The 23418-nt window shown below is 45.7% G+C and overlaps 4 protein-coding genes across 8 annotated transcripts; 3 read left to right on the top strand and 1 right to left on the bottom strand.

The window, feature by feature from the left end:
• Positions 1-214: 214 nt before the first annotated feature.
• On the top strand, positions 215-11518 carry LOC100282703 (elongation factor P). Its single transcript, NM_001155610.2, has 11 exons — positions 215-484; positions 984-1014; positions 1106-1119; positions 1235-1285; positions 1409-1478; positions 2257-2323; positions 2429-2496; positions 2853-2976; positions 7560-7599; positions 8115-8182; positions 11179-11518. The coding sequence occupies exons 1-11, from the start codon at positions 284-286 to the stop codon at positions 11183-11185; spliced, it is 741 nt and encodes a 246-aa protein (NP_001149082.2). The 5' UTR covers positions 215-283; the 3' UTR covers positions 11186-11518.
• Positions 11519-12333: 815 nt separating this feature from the next.
• Positions 12334-15171, bottom strand: LOC100281213 (uncharacterized). 2 transcript variants are annotated; one of them, XM_008676088.4, is made up of 6 exons: positions 14336-15171; positions 14097-14195; positions 13530-13674; positions 13201-13386; positions 12877-13064; positions 12334-12772 (listed from the first exon to the last, which is right to left on the bottom strand). In XM_008676088.4, exons 1-6 carry the CDS (start codon positions 15028-15030, stop codon positions 12514-12516), a joined length of 1572 nt encoding a protein of 523 aa, XP_008674310.1. In that variant the 5' UTR covers positions 15031-15171; the 3' UTR covers positions 12334-12513. The 2 variants fall into 2 exon arrangements, with proteins under 2 accessions (XP_008674310.1, NP_001147604.2); NM_001154132.3 differs by having other exon boundaries at positions 12350-12772; positions 13201-13392; positions 14336-15130.
• Positions 15172-15479: 308 nt separating this feature from the next.
• On the top strand, positions 15480-20284 carry LOC100272252 (USP6-like protein). The gene is made up of 9 exons (NM_001146747.1): positions 15480-15642; positions 16319-16509; positions 16936-17131; positions 17572-17742; positions 17830-17946; positions 18211-18408; positions 19103-19162; positions 19251-19349; positions 20026-20284. The coding sequence occupies exons 2-9, from the start codon at positions 16367-16369 to the stop codon at positions 20185-20187; spliced, it is 1146 nt and encodes a 381-aa protein (NP_001140219.1). The 5' UTR covers positions 15480-15642; positions 16319-16366; the 3' UTR covers positions 20188-20284.
• Positions 20285-20584: 300 nt separating this feature from the next.
• Positions 20585-23149, top strand: LOC100281867 (uncharacterized). 4 transcript variants are annotated; one of them, NR_174937.1, is made up of 4 exons: positions 20585-20773; positions 21218-22582; positions 22655-22790; positions 22931-23149. NR_174937.1 is itself a non-coding variant. In NM_001154787.2 (4 exons), exons 1-4 carry the CDS (start codon positions 20678-20680, stop codon positions 22974-22976), a joined length of 333 nt encoding a protein of 110 aa, NP_001148259.1. In that variant the 5' UTR covers positions 20585-20677; the 3' UTR covers positions 22977-23149. The 4 variants fall into 4 exon arrangements, 2 of the variants coding, with proteins under 2 accessions (NP_001148259.1, NP_001388258.1); NR_174936.1 differs by having other exon boundaries at positions 20585-20800; NM_001154787.2 differs by having other exon boundaries at positions 22528-22582.
• Positions 23150-23418: the final 269 nt, after the last annotated feature.

Genomic DNA, 23418 nt, shown 5'->3' with positions numbered 1-23418 from the left:
GTGCGTGCTGCCGCGGTGCCGCCTGGTTGGCTTGGGCGCTGCAGCTGGGGGCCTGGCGGCTCACCTCGGGCAGGAGACAGCGGGACCCATGATGGCAGCGCTGCAGCGGCATCTTTCTGAGTTTCCGGGACCACCCAATCAGAAAAAACTAAAAAGTGGCTAACCAGACCCAGTTCGGTGGGCCTGAATCCGACCGAAATGTTGGGCTCGGCCCAGATGGTGTGCTGCTGGGTTCCTCTTCGCGAAGGCGCAAGAGCAAGCGGAAGCAACGCCGACTTTTGCGATGCAGATCCTCGGGCGGAAGGTTCTGGAGGTTTCCCGCCGCCTACCTCTCTTCTACGCTGCGCACAGCGGCCGCGCCCATGCGATCGCCACGCTTGCGGGCGCCGCCGCGCGATGGGCTCCGCCCGCTACCTCGGGCTCGCTTGCCACCGCGCCGTGGGCTGCCACCCAGCGCCGCGGCGCCAAGATGCTCGGCTCCGACGTACGCTCTGAATACTCTGCGACACCTTCCTCTCCTTTCCGCGGTCATTCTCGTTTGGTCTGTGTCGTGGGTTTAGCTAGGGTTTTATAATAGCTTTCGTTCAGAGGTGTTTTGGTTACACCTGTCCTGTTTAGTTCGTCAGATATGGTAAAGATGACTTGCTCATCATTTGTATGCGGATTGCAGGGTATAGCTGCGAGTTTATTACGGTACTCATCATCATACATCTCTATCGAGTTCATGCCATGGGTTGAAATGTGCGAATTGTGTAGATACACGGCACAGTAAAGTGCTGTGCCTCTGAAGTAAATTCACTACAGCTAGAGCTAGCTGTCAGTAGGAAGTCTTACAGCCTTACCTATGGGCAAAAAACGCATGTCAATGAATGATCGTTTTATGTAATACTAACATATGATGTCCTAATGCTTTGTTCAGTTCTTTTCTCTTTTCTGAAGCATTATGCGCTGATTAACTTTGGGGCTGTCTTCATATCTTGTAGGTGAAACTTGGAAATGTAATACAAAGAAGAGGTGTGAGCTTACATCTCTTGTGTTTTAATTTTTCTTTCCAGTATCATTGACTATTACTCATTTGTCTCTTTGGCCAACCTTAAAATTCAAGGCCACATTTATCAGGTACAAAGTTCTTCCTGTATTCATTGGTAGTCACTGTTTTGGTAGTTTGTACATACCTGTGTTCATTACCAGAAGAACCCTGTATGGTTTGCTGACTTGATTGTTTTCTGTTCAGGTAATAAAAGCACAACATTCACATCAAGGAAGAGGAGGGGCCACAATACAGGTCTGTCATTTTATTTGTTTTATCGTTATTTGCCGCAGGCAGTTGGCGCCTCATTCTTCAGTATCATAATTTCAAGTAGTCAATATTTATTTTGTTTTATTTCGAACACTTCGACTGTTTCAGGTCGAACTGAGGGATGTTGACACTGGAAACAAAATAACAGAAAGATTTCGTACTGATGAGGCCCTTGAGAGTATGATTTCTTTTTCTTACTTAAAACACAACTTTAACAGCTAAGATGTACCCATGCAAGCCTTCGTATTGTAGCCTACTTGCCCCCATGCATGTAGCCCCCCCCCCCCCCCCCCCCCCCCGCGCCCGCCCGAAATGTGCTTGATTATCTCATGTGATAGCCGTGACCAGTAACCTCTCAAGAATGCTGCAATTAGTTTGATGCAATAATTGTGTTATGTTTGCACATAAGTACACTATATTAATAGTATTGGAGAAAATATAAAAATAATCCAGTACTATATCTAATTGTTTTTTATGATGCCATCCAAAACTATCCGGTTTCACTACTACCTGAATCCTGGCTAAGTTTCAGCCTTCTTGTTTTGCCAACTTCCCTACACAGAGCCTGAGCTGATAGCCTTGTGTTGGCCTGACCACCATTGGCATTGGGAAAGGGGATAAGGCTGTGTCCAGCAGATCGTGCATATGGCCGTGCAAAACACTGTTTTGTACTGTGGATAGCACTGTTTACAAAGTGAAGTTTGAAATAGGAGGTGTGATAGGGAATGAGATAGAAAAGTTGTTGGAGATAGCCTAATAAACCCTGACTGACAACACAAGTGTCAGTTTAAGAGAATGAGATAGAAAAGTTGTTGGAGATAGCCTAATAAACCCTGACTGACAACACAAGTGTCAGTTTAAATCTTTGATAACATGTTTTCAGTTTTTTCTGTTTTAAATTAAATAATCATGTTTACAATGCTAGTCCAATTATTTAATACTCTGTCTGAACACAGGAGTTTTTGTTGAGGAGAAGTCATTCACATATCTGTATCAGGAAGGAGATACTGTGACTCTTATGGAGTAGGTTTCATTTTTTTTGTCATTATATATTCACATACTAAGTTATGATGATGTCGATATTCATTTTTATTCGTGATCTATAATCTGGTGTCTTTTATTTGCTAGGCCTGAAACGTTTGAGCAACTTGAAGTTTCGAAGGAACTGTTTGGCAAAGCTGCTGCATACCTAAAAGGTCCAGCTGACTACTAACTAACAACAAGAAGAAATTCAATGGTTTAAAAAATGTGCTTATGTTTTTGTATTCGTACAAGAAGCTTTTCATATGACTCCTTTTCTCATATCTGAAAGCTGGTGGTGCTGTAGCAGCATCATAAGGAGGATTTATTTACTAATGTAGAACTGTTTACTGTTTTTGTAGTTGCATTGTAATATTTGTCTTAATTTTTCGTAGTTTCCAGCCTTAGCGGCTCATTAACTTATGAAGATTTGCAATGTCCATGTTAATTTCGTCTTCTCAGTTTGGAAGTTATATTAGAATAATGCATTTGTTAAAATCCTTACACACTACTTTTTTCTTGTTCATAACAGATGAAATGAAAGTGAATCTACAATACTTTGATGGCCGGCCAATGTCTGGGACAGTTCCTCAACGAGTGACTTGCACTGTTGTTGAAGCACAACCAAATACAAAAGGGCTAACTGCTCAACCACAGTAAGCTTTTATATTATTTCATCATCCATTTGTTCTTATTAAGTTAACACTGTCTAATGTGAAGTGGTCATTGTTAGATTCTGAGGTGTCCAGGATCGATTCCTAAGCCCCTAGAATACCAATCCGTAACTGCAAATCCTCGATGACGAGTAGATCTGTTCTACTGAGAGGAATATGGTAACATACCTTCGTTGTTGTGTTGACGCGTCCTGGCGAGGTGGTGGTGGAGCATGGTCGTCGTCGCCGGCATCACATCCATTGCCCTTGCAGGGGAACAGCAGGCACCGAGATCTGAGCCGTCGTTGGTTGTTGCTCTTCTAGTCACTCCGACGCCTAGGTGATGGGTCATGTCTATGGATTAGGGTTTTGGGCGAGGTACTGGCGTTGGCTTTTCCTGCGACCCCTTAATCCTTTGTTTGGCCATGCTTCTGGTCTAAGAACTAACCTCAATAAGAGCTCTGCATTTCCAATTCAGTGCTCGGTGGAGGCAGTGCTCTCACTGAGGACATTCTGTCATGTGCTTCGAAGGAGTTTCCGTGGACCTATCTTGGCCTCCCGCTATCTGTTCGGAAGCCAACCAGGGAGTAGTTTTTGCCACTTATTGACAAGGTAGCTAATCATCTGTCGGGTTGGAAGGCATCATTGATGAATAGGGCGGGAAGACTAATTATGGTTCGATCAGTTTTAACAGCCACTGCCATTCATCATCTGATTGCTATCGATCTTCCAAAATGGGTCATCAACGCTATTGATAAGAAAAGGAGGGGCTTCCTTTGGAAAGGACAGGAACAAGCTAATGGAGGGAATTGTCTTATGTCATGGGAGAAGGTTCAACGATCTCTAGAGCTTGGGGGTTTGGGAATTCATAACCTAGAAATCCTTGGATGGGCTTTGTGGATCCGTTGGCTTTGGCCGCGTAGAACTGATCCCAACAGGCTTTGGGCAGGCCTCCCCATATCTGTGCCATCTAAAGCTAGGGCCATGTTCGATTCTTTTTTTTTCTCGAACGCGCAGGAGGACTGCACGTCATTATATTAAGAGAGGAAAAAGGTCCAAGAGGACCAAAGTACAATGCCCATAGGCCAAACCGAACACTTGACCACAATCTAGACCGTACTCATAATAGCAGGAAGACCAAAACTTGCTAGCTGCTTAGCTCCAGCCCTAACCCAGCAACTTAACTCATTCAGAAACAAATTTTTTACAGAGCTTAGGGAAGGGTTCACACCATCAAAAACAGCTCTGTTTCTAGTTAGCCATAAGCACCATGACCCCAAAATAATGAGACTGTTGAAGCCTTTCTTTCTGCTTTTGTGCACCTTCTTAATCACCTTCCTCCACCAATCAGCAAAGGAGATTTCATCAACAGCAGGAGTAAGAGCCCCTAGACTCAAGGGAAAAAGGACAGCATGCCAAAACTGCCTGGCAAAACTGCAAGTACACAGAAGATGTTGCACTGTTTCCTGCTCTTGGTCACATAGAACACAAACAACCGGGTGTTGCAACCCTCTCCTTCTTAGTCTATCAGCAGTCCAACACTTATTCCTTATCGCCAACCAGAGGAAGAACTTGCATTTTGGGGGAGCCCAGGATTTCCACAAACGTTTCCATGGCTCAAATGAAATGGATCCCATGAAAAAAGCCTTATAGCAAGACTTCGAGGAGAACATCCCAGAAGAAGAGTGCATCCAAACATGTTTGTCAGCATCTTTAGAAAGCAAAACTTCTCCCACAGTATCCCATAACAACAGATATTGCTGCAACCCTCTCAAGGAAAGAGGACCACGAATGTCACTGACCCAATGCCAATTGTCCAGAGCCTGTGCCACCGTTCTGGAAGAATACGCCTTGCGGCCAACCATACCCACCACCTCAGGGGCAATGTCCTGGATAGTATTCCCATGAATCCATCTATCCGACCAGAAGAGAGTAGTAGTCCCATTCCCTAAAATGGTAAAAACCGACAAGTCAAAAAACTGTCTAACTTGTCGCTGCACTGGGAGGGACAACCCACGCCAGGGTCTGCTCAGATCCGTCTTTTCCAACCATAACCATTTTGCCTGCAATGCCCAACTTTTGAATTTAAGGTTAGGGATCCCAAGCCCGCCAAGCTTCAGGGGCCTCGTGACAACTTCCCATGGAACAAGACAACTACTACCATTAACCTCATTTCTTCCTCTCCAAAGAAATCCTCGCCGAATTTTATCAATTGATTTAATAACCCACTGAGGGACATTGATTGCAATAAGAAGATAGGTCAGAATGGCCGATAGAACAAACTTCACCAGCGCAGTCCGCCCAGCCAGGTTGAGCAGTCGAGCCTTCCAGTTAGGCAGACGGTCTGCAATCTTCTCAATCTATAACTTAAGGTCACACTTCCTCAATTTTTTATCAGAGATGGGCAGCCCCAGATACATGCAAGGAAACGAAGCGGGACTGCATTGCAACACACTGCAGCCAGCAAGCACCTGCTGAACATCACATCTAATTGGAATAGCACTGCTCTTGAGCATATTGGTTACCAGACCGGAAGCTGAACCAAAACAGTTTAGTATCATCTTAGCACAATTCAGATCTGCATCAATTGGCTTTATGAAAAGAACCACATCATCCGCATAAATGGAGACTCTACTGCGGATATCAGCTCCCCCAAGGCTCTGCAGCAAACCTCTATTTTCAGCAGCCATGAACATGCTGCTAAGAATCCATAACCAGCACAAATAACATGGGAGAAAGAGGATCTCCCTGGCGAAGACCTCTCCGATGAAAAATATGATTACCAGGCGAGCCATTCAGGAGCACCTGAGTAGAAGAAGTGAATAACAAGTTGGAGATCAGATTACGCCAAACAGGTCCAAAGCCCAAATGAGTCAAAATTTCCAACAAAAACGCCCACGAGACTGAGTCGAAAGCCTTGGAAATATCCAGTTTCAGCAGTAAACTAGAGATCCTCCTCTTATGAAGGAACTTAATCGATTGTTGCACTAGCATGAAATTGTCGTGGATTGACCTTCCTCTAATAAAAGCACTCTGTTTAGCTGCCACCAGGTCTTAAAGATATGGCCCCAATCGATTAGCGAGGATCTTAGTGACCAACTTAGCAAAACTTTGAATCAAGCTAATTGGCCGAAAATCTCCAGCTGAAGAAGCATTGCCCTTGTGTCTGTTGTAGGGGATGGGCAATCTACCTTCTTCTGGACAGATAGGTGGTTGAATGGTAATAATATTGCTGAATTGGCCCCTTACCCTGTTCAAATCAGTCCCGAGGAGAATAACCAAGGTTCGAACTGTGGCTCATGCCCTCCTTAACAGAGGTTGGGTCTCTGATATTATAGGGGCTCTAACTGTCCAACTACTGATTGCTTTTCTTCCGATCTGGGATTTGGTGGATGGGATGGTTCTGCAGCCGGATGTTCCTGATCAGCATAGGTGGAAGCTTACCCAGTCTGGGAATTACATCAGCAAGTCTGCTTATTCGGCCTTTTTTGAGGGTTCTATTAAATTTGGACCATGGAGGAAATTATGGAAAAGTAGGGCTCCGTTGCAGTGTAAATTCTTCTTATGTCTGGCCAAAAACAACTGCTGTTGGACAGCGGATCGTCTCGCTAAGTGTGGCCTCCATCACCCGGAAACTATTCAACATATCTTGATATGTTAACCACATTCGGCCTTTGTGTGATCAAGCAGCTGAAACTATTCAACATATCTTGATATGTTGTTTTTTTCCAAACAAATCTGATTTTCCATTTTTCAGCCCTTAGGCCTGGCTGTCATTACACCTACAGTTCAGGACACTATGTTTTTTTATCTGGTGGACACGATCGGTCAAGAGAGTGCAGAAGGAGGCTAGAAAAGGACTCGATACGCTGATCATTTTGGTAGCCTGGGAGATTTGGAAGTTTAGGAATTCCTGTGTGTTTGAAGGATCTAAGGCAGACGTCCAGCTTCTCTTGTAGAAAATATGGGACGAGTCTCGTTTGTGGTGTATGGCTGGAGTTGCTGATATGCAGCAGCTCTTGACTGGGCTTCGAACATAGCCAGTTAGTTGCTAGGGGTCTGGTCTGTTTTTCTTTTTTGTTTTTCTGGTTGGTCCTATAGTGTTTTGATCTGTACTTGGGAGGACCTCTTGGTCTTCCTCGTTGGTTCCTCTCATTTTGGTTGCTTGGGAGATTTGGAAACACCGAAATGCTTGTGTCTTTAAGTGTATTGTCCCCTGCCCCCAGCAAGTTATGCGTGCTGTGATTGAGTGCTGTGATTGAGGAGTGTAGTGCTTGGTGCTTGGCTGGCGCATCAGCTCTGCAAGACCTACTCCTGTGCTAGCTCCCTAGGGGTCCTTAGCAGTTTGGCTGCTGTTTGTCGTTTTGGTCGTGGTGTTGCTCTGTGTGAGTGGCACGTTGTGTTATAGTGGAGGGGGTATTGGCTTATGGGCCTTTGTATTAGGTTTGATAAGTCTTGTCTCTTCTATGTTTTTTCTTCTTAATATAATGATGCGCAGCTCTCTTGCGTTTGTTCAAAAAAAAGATCCAACCCTCAGCAAATCAGCATTATACAATTAAATAAGCACATGCTTGTTATAAATGCAGGTATAAAAGGGTCTTGCTGGATAATGGTCTTACAGTGCTTGTAAGTTGCTGGCCACCATTCTGTAGTGTTCCTTACCTACAATTTTTGTCATTATGCACACTTTGTTGATATTGATCTAGTGTTGTTCTCTTTGTGGAACTGTGGGCAGAGTGCAGTATGCATGTTATTTGTAGATCATTTATATGTACAGAAACAGAAATGATTTGTAGTTGATTAATTGGCACAGCTTCCTACTTTTCTATATTTCTGTTTAAAGTTTAGTCATGTAAGCCTTATTCTCATGATTCATTCACCTCTCTGCGTCAAAAAAATCTTTCACCTCTTGCATTTTTTTCATACCTTTGTCGAGTAAATTTTGTTGCCACCATAATCTTTCACCTGGTCGGCTCGCTTGCTTGTTTTCATTAATGTGGTGACTAAAGTTACTTCTGTCCTGAAATTCATTTGGATGTTTAACCTAATTGTAATGATTGAAATTTTTTGAACATGGACCTTTATAGAGCTATTAGATTTGAACTGTCTCTTTCTAACATCACCTTTTGCCTTTATCTTAGGCACCACCTTTTATTGAAGCGGGTGAGAATATTGTAATCAGTACAGCCGATGATTCTTATATGACGAGGTACGTCATGGAAAGTCCGACCATTTCCTTATTTTTTTAACGATATATTGCTCTGCTTTTAAGAAAGCATATAACGTTCTGGTACATTCAAGTCACACACTCTACTGGGGTTCCCAGTTTACAGATGTATCAGCACATACTGAGCTAGAATAGCAACATGGAACAGAAATGGTCAAGCACAAAAGGACCACCTCCGACGAAACAGAAATCACCCAGAGTCTCGCCTCCTCTCTCACAAGACAATGACTGAAAAAACAGCAGCAGAAATGACTGAAAAAACATACACTCAGAGCACTACGATGTCTATCCCCTTCCCCACTGTTGGCTGAAATTTTTGCAACCAGCGTTTCACCAGCTCCATGATCTTCTCCAGCCTGCTTAGTTCCTCTAGCTTAAGAAGCACACCCCAACTCTGCATAAAAGATATAGCATCATACATAATCACATATGTACTGCTAGGGAATCTCTTTTCAATCGCCATCTAGTTTGATTTCGCCATAAAGCCCAAACCAGGCCTGCTAACAAAAATAGGCGAATAGATTGAGACATATCAGACTTATTCATATCCCTCGTAGCTTGCTCCCAGTCAAGGATATGACTCGTGCAGCTCCACATAAACTTCGTCCAAGTGTACTTGAGAGCACCCATGGAGACCTCTCTCAATTTGAATCTCATAATAAAACTGTTGAACAAATCCATAAGCCTCTGATCATATTGTGAAGAGTTTTTCTCGTTCACATTTCTGATGAGATTGAAATCATCCCCTATAATGATGGAAGAATTTCTTCCTCACTGTTAGACTGTGTGTGTGAGTGTGTGGGTCGGCACCACTGTTGGGTTGCCGGCCCATTAGGGTTAGGGCCCATTAGGGTTAGGTTAAGTCTATATATTGTACCCATTCTCTATGCAATACAACAGTTCACTCTTCAACATGGTATCAGACTAGGTTCGGTTAGGTTTTCTTTTCTCCCACAGCAGCCGGCTGCTCTATCCCAGCAGCCGCCACCCACACCAGCCGTCGCCGCCCCCGGGAGGCTCATCCTTCCCTCCCGGGGGCGGCCACATCTCCAGTCGCTGCCTCCTCCCCTTCCTCCCCCACATTCGGCCCCGGCGGCGTTGGCCCTGGCGCAGGCGCGCGCTACCCAACGCGGGGCGGCCACGGCGCAGGCTGGCTCGACGGCGAGCGGCTGCCCGGCACGCGGCCTTGGCCAGGCACGGCGGTGCGGGCAGCCCCGCGTGCGGCCCGACTTTCCTTGCGGCGGTGCGGCCCCCCGGCGCTCGGGCGCGGCCGGCCCTAGCCACAGCATGGCGGCCCGACCACGACGGCGCTTGGTCTCGGGCGGCCCCTGGTGGTGCGCGGGCGGCCCGGCTGCGCACAACCACACCGGCGCACGTCACTGTCGCCCCCATCCGGCGTGCACACGGGTCAGCCGCCGGCCCAGTGCGCGGTCTCCTCTCTCTCCTTGGCGGCGGTTCTCGACGGGACCTCCACCCGCACTGCCTGCGCGCCCTCCGATGGTGCTGCGGCGGCTCGGCTCGCCTGCCTGCGCGCCCTCCGGTGGAGCAGCGACGGCCGCGGTGGCTGGGCTAACCTGCCTGTGGCCCTCGTCCGCCCTCCAGCGCCGCAGCCCTCCACCGTCGAGGCAGCCCGAGCTGTTCCCCGCCCCTCTCCCCTGTGTCGGCGTCTTTGCCCGTGCAGCCCCTTGTCATCGCGCTAGCCACCTCCTAATTGCTCGCGTTGACGCCCCAGCAGCGCCTCCCACTTAGAGCTTCTCCCGTCGCCGGCGCCGTCATCACCCCTTGCCAGGTCCGGCACAGGCCCCTGTCCGGCTGGACCCGCCCCGCCGCCCACCCCCTTCATCGCCTTCGTTGGATCCGTCGCTGCCGCGGCCTTCCCCACCGGATCCACGTTGCTGCGGCCTTCTCGGCTAGATCCGCCATCCCTTTGGCCGGATCGCCGTCTTCATGGCTGGATTCGTCGCTGCCGTGGCCTTCCCGGCCGGATCCACCGATACCCCTTCTACTCTGCAGCGGGCGCGGACACCCTGACCGGCGCAGACGCGTGCGCTGCTGTCGGCCTCCCTGGCGAGGCTCCTTGACGCCTGGACGATCGAAGAAGCAGGAAGGTCGGCCTGCTGGTGCCCTTTTTTTTGTTGTGTCGCCCTGCCGATCGTTGACGCTGGAACGTCGACCCCTCCCGAAGATCAGGCTTTTGCTGCGCGTCTTCCGACCGCGACCACATCGACTTCGGCTACCTCGACATCTAGGGGCTATCCAGCCGCAACGGTCTCTACTCCAGCCGCAACATTCGCACCATCACGATGCTGCGACTGCGGGGGGATTTCAACCCGTCGGCTCCTACCTTCGGCCTCTACTCCAGTCTCATCGTGTGTGGTGCCCCCGTTGCGACTGCGGGGGGATGTTAGACTGTGTGTGTGAGTGTGTGGGTCGGCACCACTGTTGGGTTGCCGGCCCATTAGGGTTAGGGCCCATTAGGGTTAGGTTGAGTCTATATATTGTACCCATTCTCTATGCAATAACAGTTCACTCTTCAACACTCACAAATACCGGAGAGTTCCTCCATAAAGTCTCCGGAATGTTGATGATTAACGGGACCATACACTATAACCACAACCCATCGAAAGCTCAAACGTCTGTCTCTTATCACAGCTTTAATTGCGAAAGCATACAGATCCCAACTTTCCCTTGACTCCTAACAAAATCCCACCAGAATGGCCTTTACCAGGTAGCCACTGCCATTGAAACTTATTTCCCCCTACCAGCATTTGTAACTCTTTGTTCGTGAACTCTTGTTTAATTGTTTCTTGAATCCTGACAATATCTATCTTTTCCCTTATTATTATATCATTAAAAGAATCAAGAATACTTCTTAACTTTTATGATCTGCGCTGATTTGTGATTGCCATGTGCCTGCCTGTCTTTTGATATCTAAATTCTTGATGACTGATTAAAGCGTTTTATTTTTTTCATTTCAGAGCGTAAGGGGTATCGTGGATGACGTTTTGTTCTACCAAATGGGGATCGATTACAATGTGGCTACCAGAATAATTTTATTTACACTCAGTTGTGGAGTTGCCGTAAACAGTGAGCCTTGGCGGACACCAACCAAGAACTTTTAGTTCTTCGCTAATAACCCACACATTTTGTACTCACATGTCTTTTCGTTTTGTTCCTCACTTCAAATATTTATGCAACAGAATCCATTCATGGCAAACCGTGGAATCTTTTTTGGGGAAGGTGTAGGCTCTGTTTGTTTCGGCTTTTTGCAGCTTTTGGCCACCAAAAGCTGTTGCGGACTGCCAAACACTCAGTTTTTCAGCCAATTTCTATAAAATTCGTTTGAGTAAAAAGCATTCAAAATCAACATAAACATGGTTGAGACGTCGCAATAGTACTAATCCGTCACTTTATAGATCCTGAGCCTCATGGACAACTTTATCTTCTTCTGTACTTAATCCTAATGATACTCAGATTCTCTACACAGCCAGATTCTCTCTACAGCTAGAATCTCAAAAAAGCTGGTTAGAAAAAAGCTGAACCAAACAGACCCGTAGAACTATAGATACACTGAAATTATTTGTATTCTCTTGCATGGCCTGCTGTTTCGCAGAACCATGGGATTTGATTGTCTGGATTTCATGAAAAATAAATAAACACGAAGTTTGAATATGTTGGTTCGTATCTTACATATGAAATCCATCCGCCAGCCGACACGGCAAGAACACACATATACAATTGCTACCGTATAAAAAACTCTGTGCTTCCTACAAGTATCCAACTCCACGACCGACAAGAAGCTCAATCGAAGCTTTGACTGAGAAATGTCATAAAAGTTGATTCCTATGCTGCATGAGGATCCATACTCTATAGTTTGTATTTTTACTCGTGCTTTGAGCCCTCTCAACTTTTACACAAGAATCTGTCTTTATAGGTCAGACCATCTCATGTGCACATAATTACTGAAACCAACAAATGACTTTTTTTAACCTTAGTTTGAAATTCGTTTCCACTAGGATTCGAACTCAGGATTTAAAAAGTGATACTCATTCTATCTAACCAATTCAGGTAAAGACCATCTAACCAACTCGGCTAGAGTCGCCTTCCTAAGCGTTTCTAATTTACAGTTCCAGTAAACACAACTGAAGCCGCGTGTCTTCCGTTTTATTATCGATTATATGCATTATTATATACAAGTTAATGCAGTATAGATACTGCTTTCTACCCACCCAATTCTCCTAATAATATGCATTCACAGTAAAAACAACAATCTCCTAGCAACAAAAACCTTTAAAAACGTATTCATGAGCGTGTCACTTGTAGGCGTGGATGTAGTCTTGAAAGTAGAAGTTCTTCTGGATGAAGTTGGCAAGCCAACGGGAGGCAGCGAAGCACAGCACGGTCGCCGACACGACTGCGGCCCTCTGAACAGTTGACGTGAGGACCGTTCCCTTAGCGACGGCAAGGAACCCGACGACGGCGACCGAGGCCACCTGCAGGGCAGCCTCGAGCGCCTTCATGGCCTTGAGCGCCGCGTTGCAGCTCCTGCACTGCACCACGTGCGACCAGTACCTGCCATGGGAGTCCACAGTTACAGATGCGTGTTGCTGAATCCTTTGGCAGCCGTGCAATGGATGATTCACGACAGTGCGGAGATCACTGGCTGGCTTGTTTACCTCTCCATGAGCTGGTCCTTGGTACGCGTTGGTGGCAGCTGGTCGACTTGTAAGGTTGCCCAGCCGACCTGGTTCTTGCAGAATTTTCTGAACCAGTTCCTGAAGGCGACCACCATGGCGTCCGACGACGTCGGCACGTAACAAGCTCTCTGCCAGTTATCCAGCCCTGCCGCAGCAAATTTACGCTCCTGACAAAAGAAACTCAGCAAACAAGAGTTAGCATTAGCAAAAGCCTGGATCGCTAATCTTTGGGTATGGGTTAGAGCAGAGTATAATCTGGATGTTTGTCGTGTGCCTGACACTGACAGAACTTGAGCTATGTACCTCAACGTGGAGGAGGAAAATGTCTGAATCCAATATAAGGTTCTGGCCGACGTGGTACAGCCACCGTGGCGTGATATGGTGGAGCCAGACCCCGACGTTCCTCGGGAACGCCCAGATCACCCTGCTCCTGCCAGGACCGACCGGGATGCAGAAGAACACCAGCATGACCCGAGGCGCCTTCTTCTTCTGGCCCTGGTCACCAACCCACCAAGAGCAGTGAACGGTGCGCGTTCAAAAGAACAGTGAATGGCGCTTGTAAGTTAAGATGGTTCGACGGATTCATTCCGGTATTCACTTGCATTGACAGAGAGGGAGGGGGACTCACACACCTCCTGCACAAACGGCGTGCCGAAGAACGTGCAGGGCGCGACGAACTGGAAGTAGCCCCGCTCTTGCGGTGACACAAACCCTTCTATGTTTGCCTGCTCGATCTTCATCTTGACTGGACCGCCGCCCTCTTTATCGTAGTCGACTGTGAGGAAGATAAACAACTCCCAATCAGCTATGCAGAATGACAAGCAACAAGCATTGTCGTCCACTCCTTGGAGCAAGAGGCCAGAGTAATCCCAACTCTAACTAAGGGTCTGCTTGGATACATATGGCTTAGTTACTAGTTGGAGCTAAAAATCACGTCAAATTAACTATGGTTAGCTAGCTTGTTGGTTAACAACAACAATAGTTAAATACTTGTCTGAAAATTAGTCTACCTATTAGTCCTCTTGTTTGGGTGCGCTAGATCTAATTTAGGCTTATTTTTTAGCTAGCTAGCAAGCAGCAACTAGTCCTTGTATCCAAAGAGGCCCTAATTCTATGATATAGACTGAAACTCTGAAAGAACAACTTCATTAACAGTGATAAACATGAGAGATGATACTCATGTAAGATCAGGGACATATCTTCCAGGATCTTCCTTCTTGCGAATGCCACGCATGATCCCCTTGTGTGCATACGGGACATGAGCAGGGTCCATGAGGTTCTCAACCAAAATATCATACCTGCAATGCAACGCAAGAGTGCCACGAATCATGACTGAACTGCGAATGTCCAAATGCGCACTGCAGGCATGCAGCTGGATAGTGAATGGATCACAGATTCGGAAATCAAAACTCAGAGAAAAAAAACCTGGGTCCTTTACCCGTAAGGGAGGTCTCTGATGCCATAGACGGTGACGAAGTCCGGGTCGTCAATCTCAGGGATGAGCGGCGGGCGCTTCCTCTGCAGCACGTCGCTATGCTCGGGGTCAGCCCTCGGGTAGAACCACAGGATGTTGTTCTGCACCACGCAGGGGTACGACGCCACGCACGCCCTGCTGCTCGTGTGCACCGGCGGGCCGAGGGCGGGTGCCTGGGGGATGAACTTGCAGGCGCCGGCGCCGTCGAAGCACCAGCCGTGGTACACGCACTGGAGGCGCCCCCTGTCGTCGATCCGGCCCTCGGAGAGCGGCGCGAGGCGGTGCGGGCAGGCGTCGTCGAAGACGCGCCACTCGCCGGCGCCGCGGTCGTACCAGGCCACGACGCTGAGCCCCAGCACCGTCTTGCCGTGCGGCGCGCGCGGGTCGAGGTCGCACACGGGCGCCAGCGGGTACCACTGGTCCAGCCAGTCGAACCGCTCCTCCCCGGACGGCGACGGCTGCTGCTCCTCGGTCCGCGGCGTCTCGGTCGCCACGGCGAACACCGACAGCCCAGCGGCGCGGCGCCGTCGCCGCCTCCGAACGGAGCGCGCGCCGCCGCTTACGCTTAGCCTCGCGGAGACCAATGGCGCGGCGGCCGCGGCCAGGGGCATCGGTGGGCGCGAGGCGCGAGGGAGCTGCAGGAGGGAGAGGGGATCCATCGCGTGATGGCGGCCGGCGGCAGAAACCCGGGACAGGATTGGCGGGGTAGCGGGGGCCGGGGGAGCAGGGAACTCGTGGCTATGGTTTGGCGGGAGTCGTGGCGTCGCGGGGACGCCCGCTCCTGTGGGCCGGTAGCTGTTGGATCAGGTGATCAGCACTCGTCGCTTGGCAATGGTAGAAATTTTTTGCAGCCAATGATGCACACAGCACACAATTCTGAATTGCATTTCCACGGTAATTGCTCTTTTTGACGGCCTAAAAAGGTCAACAAAAAAGCCCGAGAGAACAAACAATCACACAACACAACCCGTTAACGGCCCAAAAAGGTCAAAACTGAACTCAGCACAAGCTCGTTAGTGACGGTCCAAAAAGGCTCTCATTTTGTGCAAAACTGCAGCAACAAGACGCAGGATCCCCGTCCCCCGTAACGGGCCACGTCACGTCACAAGCTCGCGAAGCACGGCACGGCCGCGGACACGACCGGGTCCCTTCCGCGTCCGGGTCGCGGTCGCCGAAGAACCCTCGCTCGAGACCGAAGAAGACAAAATCGCATCTCCTCGCCTCCTCCCCTCCTCCCGAGATCCGGGCAAAGCGCGCCGCGCGAGAACCAGGTCGGTCATCCCACCTCTCCTCTCCTGAGATTGGAAAAATGCACTGCTCGAGCTTCGTTTTTACCGGGCGGGGCTCCCGCGGGAAGGGAGGGCGATCGGTACGGCCGGGTGCTGGCGGCGCCCGATCCGAATGCTGCCGATGGCTTGTCGCGTTCTCGTCGGGGGCGTCGGGTCTCGGGGATTCTGTGTTGTCATGGTCCTTGTGGATTCCTAGGGTTGGGGTGGTTATTCGGCTGTGGGCGGGAGGCGCCCCTTCGCTTGCAAATTTTTTGGAATCCATGCTTGCAGGGAGGAGGGCTGAGGAGCGTAGGGCCGAGGGGGCATCGGGTAGGCAAATTGAGTAGCTATGGATTGTCAAGAGGATTGCGCTTGCGCGATCGGACTATCGGAGTATGCTTTGTTTAACATGTTCCTTTAGCTGATCCTTCCGGTCTTGGGGAAGGTGGGTTCCATTCATCTGTCGTCCTAAATCCGTGGTCTGTATATCCAGTGATAGCATGTGACACTAAAAAGAAATGTGATGCTGTTCTTCGATATCAGAAATTAGGCAAGGCTGTTTGTTCTATTTCCACTTCTTTTGTCTTCTAGTATCATTCTGCTTTATTCCGTGCTAAGTTCTTGTGGTAAGAAGCTAAGCACTTTAAATCAGTTGACGGTTTCTCGAAATAATTGGCAGGATATCGATTTAGGTATATGGACAAGGTGTCTGAAGGTACTAAGTGAGATGGATAAGAAGAAAGGGACCGATGGCACCGAACCAGGACCAGCTCCATCTCGTGCCGTCGACAGATTTGGTTTTATAAAGCCAGAACAAGGCAATTCACCTGATGGAATTCCAAAAGGCAAGTCTATACATGAGCGTGAAAGGTATGACCTGCCATACAAGATATGTATTATCGGAATGCAGTGGGCTGTATGATATATTAGGGTCGTTGTATCTTGTTTCTACCGATTTGATATGTTAGTCGATTCCAATAGGTGGTTGTTAAGACCATCCTAGATTCCATTTTCTTCTTTCTAGCAGCTCTTACTACATTTCTACGCATAAGATTGGATCTTAGCTTTGCCAGCACTTACTGGTGGAATGGTTCTAATACATTAGACTGCTTCACTGATAAACACACCTTTTTATTACTACCTTACTCATGCCTCCGACACCATATTACCATTCTTTCCCCCGTATCAGACTATTTACTTGTGTAAATCAGTTATTGTCTTACTTCACCTTCCTATTTCTCTAAATAAACTACCTTACAAGTGCTTTTATTCTATTTCTTTTTTATGTTGCTATAGGGAGGAAAGAAGGATAAGAAAATGGAGGAAGATGATAGGTGTTGGTGGTAATGACTGGAAGCATTATGTTAGAAGGAACCCTCATGTGGTTAAAAGGCGAATAAGGAAAGGAATTCCTGATTGTCTCAGAGGACTTGTTTGGCAGTTGATTTCAGGCAGTCGGGACCTCTTACTAATGAACCCAGGGGTTTACGAGGTACCCACAAGGATCCTTTTTTCTTCCAACTTCCGGCATTATATGATTGTGATTTGCCTAGTTATACCTGTTACTAGATTGAGAAACAGGGGAACAAGTGAACAGCACATGAAGTAGCATACATGTATTGTTGTTAAATAAATTATTGTAACTCTTTAAGGATTATATATACTTACATCAACATTGGACCTTATTGAATCTCATTCTTGAAGTGCAAGTTTGTACAATAACTCCACCATGCTTTATTGACTGCACTGAAGTTTGTGGCTAGTCTCTTAAGTCCTGACAGTTTTGAAGGAACTAATGTCCTATTTTTTATAGTTTTTTTATCTATTACAGTTTGCATTTATATTTCTTAATAAACAGAGTTCTATGTAGACTAGTGTTCTCGTTATTGATATATTAACCTTATTTGTATCATTGTGCTCTACTTTGGGCAGACACTGGTGATATATGAGACATCGGCCTCTGAATTGGAAATTATTCGTGACATATCACGCACATTTCCATCTCATATATTCTTTCAACAAAGGCATGGTCCAGGCCAAAGATCATTGTATAACATTTTGAAAGCATATTCTGTCTATGACAGGGATGTTGGATATGTGCAGGTTTGTTTTGAGTTCGGTGACCTATTTTTTCAGATAGAAAGATCTCTCTGGAATAATATTCTATTGTTTACACAATTCATTTTGCAGGGAATGGGATTTTTAGCTGGGCTGCTGCTTCTTTATATGAGTGAGGAGGATGCATTCTGGTTATTAGTCGCGTTGCTAAAGGGAGCTGTCCATGCACCAATGGAAGGCTTGTATCAGGTAATGGCTATTATCTTAGGATTGCATTGGGATTTCCAGTTATAATTCGATGGCTATATTATGGCTGTCTTTATTGTCTATCCTTATCTGACGTATATAAATTTTAAACTAGTAAGTAAAATGTTTTCCTGGCTACTCGTATTTCATCTGTATTCATCTTCAGTTTTGAGTGATTAGTAATGCTGGAGATGCAAAATTTCTTCTTTTCTTGCGTAAACATACATACTATAAATTTATACTGATCTGTTTTTACCCTTGGAACAGGCTGGTTTGCCGCTTGTGCAGCAATATTTGTCTCAGTTTGAGAAATTAGTTATTGAGCTCATGCCAAAATTGGGACAACACTTTGTTGAAGAAATGATAAACCCAAGCATGTATGCAAGTCAATGGTTTATCACAGTTTTCTCATATTCCTTCCCATTTCATCTAACTCTTAGAGTTTGGGATGTGTTTCTTTATGAGGTTAGAATCTTATCCTGCCATATGTGCATTTTGTGTTTAGATTGCACCTTGGGTTATTTGACTTTTCTTTATGCACTATTGCTTCATAAATGGTATAGTCTCTTATATTTATACAACTCGTTTCGTTATGAAGGTTTACATAAAGAGTTTTGACTCAAGATGTACTGCCTCTGTCCACAAAAGAATGCAATTCTAGGTGCAAATATTGGTTTACGTGTCTAAAGTTTGAACAAATATATAGGTAAAAATATTAATGTTTATGTCATATTAGTATAGCATGAAAATATATCTCACGGCAACCCTAATGGTACTTATTTATTATTATAGTATTGATTTTTTTCATTTATAGTTAGTCAAACTCAATATACTTCAACTTGTTACTGTGCTAGAATTGTATTCTTTTGTGGACGAAGGGAGTATATGAAACAGATTGTTGTGCTACTCTTAAATGGTCTTCTAACAACAAGCTGCTTGTTCCTTTTCTCGGTACCCTTTTCATAGCAACCAAAACCTTTTGGCTTGAAAGTTTATTTCATTTGATCAGGTTATTGTCTGATGTGTTTATTAATTTGCATTTTTAGGTGCTAATCTACCAATCTGTAATTGATGTAATAGTAATACCAAATAACATACTGATTATATTGTGCACTTTCTGATCTGGTTGCTATTCTTATTGCTGGTTGATACCTAACAGGGTATTAAGGTTGTATTCCAAGTTGGATTGGCTCTATTGAGACTCTGTCACGATGATTTAGTAAGTATTTTGTATTTTCTGTCACTTCCGCTTGAAACCATGTTTGAAACAAATATTGAGAAATACTGAATTTTTATCCTACCGTCAGGTCAAATTACCTTTTGAGAAACTGCTCTATGCCTTGAGAAATTTCCCTGAGGAAGCGACAGATCCAGATGTATTATTGCCGCTTGCCTTTTCATTTAAGGTAATTCACTTCTTATTTCGCAGAACTTGTGTTTACATGAGCGCTTGCTTTTGGATAAATTTGCTTTTACATGCGTTTTATTATGTGTTCCTTTTAATTTTCCCATCATCGCAAGAACAAAAGGTTGGCACGTGCTGTTTTCTGAAACCTTTTCCATTTTTGATTTTTGGTTTTGGGTTAGAAGGTTACCCCCCCCCCCCCCCCCACACACACACATTGTAGTAAGGCAGTAGTATGGTATAAATTAAAGGTACGATACTACTAGTATATGAATTCTCTTTGTTATAAAGTATTCTTTTAGCCTACAAGTTTGAGTAGTCTTCTTTATGTGGCTTTAATGTCGACGCATCTGTTTGCTAGCTAATATTCCCAATACTGTGGTGCTCGATTAGCTTGCAATATAGCATGCTGCATTGTCACCTTTGTATTTCGTATTTCGCTTTCTGTCACAATAGGCATTGAAGTGGCGAATTTAGGTAGTGTTTGGTTCCAGGGCCAGTTGGGATGTTGTGGCTCCGTACAGAAGATTTTGGGAGCCGGATGGTTCGGCATTGGACCAGCATGTTACCAGTATCAGTTCGTTACATTCAGACGTGAAGGAAATCTAGCAATAGATTCCATGGCATCTGCTTGATCTGGGTTTCATCTAAGTATCTAACAGTATTTTTTTTTTCAGGTATCGAGTCGTCTCGAGGAGCTTCAGAAGGAGTATCAGAAGCGACAGGAGGGCACCAGTGAAACTTCAAGCGGCGAGCGGCTACAGCCCCTCGTATCGAAGACGATGAGCAGGGTCGGTAGCCGTGTTGTGTCGAACTTAACGACCGCTGACAGAAAATGACAGACACGTTCTCTTGTTTGTTTGTAACTCGCATGTACACTGTACAGAAAGAACGGCCTTATAATCCATCCATCTAACAGTATTTGTTTTGCGTTTCTGTCACCATTGCATTTGCTTTTATAATCCTGGATCGCAGGAACAAAAAAGGAACGTATTTGAATTGACTAGCCACAGAGCAACGAATTCCATGATCCTAATCTCTTCAGTCAGCACGACGTCGACCGTATGATTAACCTATTTGCTTCCCAAAGCCGCCGGACCACCGGACGGCAATGTAAACTAGTTCAAGCCAGTAGTGAAAGCCGCCGGGCAGGGCGGCAGTATAAACTAGTGATAGCCACTAGTGGTAGTGGCGTCTGGGTCTCTATATATGTACGTCTGCCATCATCCCATCCCTATCCCCCCGATCACTCTTTCACTCTACTCCAACCACTCCGCGGAATCGTACCTTACCCAGCCTTCTTCCTCGTCGCCGGGCTCGCCGCCAGCCATGTCGGCGGCGTTCAAGGCGTTCCTGAATAGCCCAGTGGGCCCCAAGACGACCCACTTCTGGGGACCCGTCTCCAACTGGGGCATCATCCTCGCGGTACGTGCTCCTGTCGACTCCATCGGGGTTAGTTCATCTCATTCTTTGCCGGGCGTGCTTTTTGTTCTTACGACTTTGGCCTCTCCACTCGCTGCGACTCGAGAGAATTCTAGCTCCAGATCGTGAACCGTCTCCCTTCAGGCATGAGCGTCTCGGTCTGTCTCAGTCGCACTTGCTGAGTTGCTGGTGTGTTTTGAATCGAACAGTAAGTTCGGAAATGGATGCTGAGCATGCATGCCCCCTCCCCTCTATATACGGATCGAATCGAGTCCTGCTGGTCGGAATCCCACTCGGTCTGATTGGTTGCCTGCTTCTCGCCAACCTGGTTCTGCGCATGCGTTGACTATGCCATAGCTTTTGATTGAATGCTTGCATGAGAATAGTTGAGCCTGCATGTGTGGATGCATCTTATACCAAATCAGACTATTTTTGTTGCATGCGCAGGAACACAGAAAAATGAAGTCCGGCACAAACTAGGCCCGTGCGCGCCATGCGTGAGTTGCTGAGGCAACCAATCACGTAGACTGTGAATGAACGCTCACTACAGAGTACAGACGCACCATACAATAGCTCCACAAAACTCTGCAGCCCACTGTTGACACTTGACAGCGCCGACAGAATCTCTTCTTTTATTTTAATCCTTTTATTTTAATTCATCATCTCCTTTAATTTGCCTTCTTCAACAAGCGTCTTTTGGACTTCCATTATTACGTACCGTTTGATTTACATATTGGTAACGTAATGGATAATCTATCGACGAAACCAATTGTATATTATTTGATGAAATCACTCTCTTATCAAGGAACGAATTATTTGCTCATCCGGTCTGAAAGTATCTGACATCCAATCCAAAAAAGAAAAAGAAATAAAATGTTGTCCCATGCTAGGATGCAAGTTGCAACCCAAATAATAGAACTCCAATCATTGATACTCAGTCTGATAGCTCATATGTGTCTTACCTCTACGCTCTGTAAGTTGTTTTAGGGGTGGAACATGAAACAGGACATTTCTCCCCCCAAACCGTCCTCTTATCCCATGTAGATTGGATGAGATTGAAATAGATTATAAATGATTTTGACTTGGCTAGGATTTAAACATACTAAATCTCACCCAATCCATATGGATTGGGAGGAAAACGAACAAACCCTACAAAGGGCACTACCCCAAGTGTCTTTTAAACATCTTGTTTGATTTTAAACATACAAATGTAATATCCTGCATTGTTTTTAAATGTTATCTGGATTTAAATAAAATGAAATGGCTTTGCTAACTTTTCACTAAAGCTTCTAACTATGAAATAATTTTAAAAGCACAATATCTGATTCACACTTGTTTCCGTTCACTATTAGGTGTGTTTGATTCTCCTCACTAAAGTTTAGTCAATGTCAAATCAGGCATTTGAATGACGATTACAAATATTAAATATAGCCTAATCATAAAACTAAATATATAGATACAAGGTTAAATGATGAGATAAATTTGTTAACCATAGTTAATTCATGATTAGTAAATATTTACCAATTAGGCTTAATAGATTCATTTTACAGTTTAGTTCTTATCTATATAATTAGTTTTGTAATTAGAATATATTTAATATTTCTATCTAGCATCAAAACATCTAATGTGTCGTGGACTAAAATTTAGTGGAGTATCCAAACACCACCTCAGGATTTAACGCTTGGCGTTGCATTACAATTACACAACTAATGAACCCTGAGGATTTCTTTTAATATACATACATATATATTTTGCAGAGCGTGGCAGACACGAAAAAGCCTCCTGAGATGATATCCGGCAACATGACAGGAGGTATGTGAAAACACTTGGGGGGATGTCTCCTAGCTCTTCCATCGCTGGATGTTCATGCATGTTTCCGTGCAGTGTTGTGCGTGTACTCTGCGCTCTTCGTCAGGTTCGCGTGGATGGTGCGACCTCGGAACTATTTCCTCATGGTAACCCACAGCTGCAACGAGTGCGTTCAGCTCTACCAGCTGTCGCGCTGGGCTAGGGCGCAGGGGTGAGTGAGGCTTTTCTGGTAGCTTCTTCCATTCATAGCCTTTTCAAGCTCTTTACAACCTCGCAACAGCTAGCTCAACGTAACGAACATATTGTTTGCACTGCAATCCTCCATGTTTGGATATGCATGGTTCTGTGCAGGTTCTTTGAGAAGAAAGAAGAGGAGAGGCCCAAGAGCGAAGATTGACCGACGGCCCGGCCCTAAACCATACAATACTACAATGTGCTCGGTTGTACCACAAAGGCAATATTTGATGCATGTATTGTAACGTGAAAAAAAGCCTCGGTTATACATGTTGTAGGTTCATCTGCGGATATTGAACTATGAATTTCCGAGCATAAAGCATCAATTTCCACTGCCGTCGTTTCTCCCACATTTAAATTATATAAAAAACTAAAATTATACATAAATGAGGATTTGAATTATGACTATTGATTCTAAATCGTTCCTCCCACATTCAAGTTATAAAAAAACTAAAATTAGACATAAATGATGATTTGAATTATGATTATTGATTCTAAATCGACATTCATACAAACCTAGCCAGCATAACGTATATGTTTTTGTATTTTATATTTAAGCATAAATGAACTTTGCTAGTCAGAATGTATGTGCATCTAATGAAACC

Source organism: Zea mays, chromosome 1 (assembly GCF_902167145.1).
Source record: "Zea mays cultivar B73 chromosome 1, Zm-B73-REFERENCE-NAM-5.0, whole genome shotgun sequence".
NCBI lineage: Eukaryota > Viridiplantae > Streptophyta > Magnoliopsida > Poales > Poaceae > Zea > Zea mays.
This window is presented reverse-complemented; position numbering and strand designations above follow the sequence as displayed.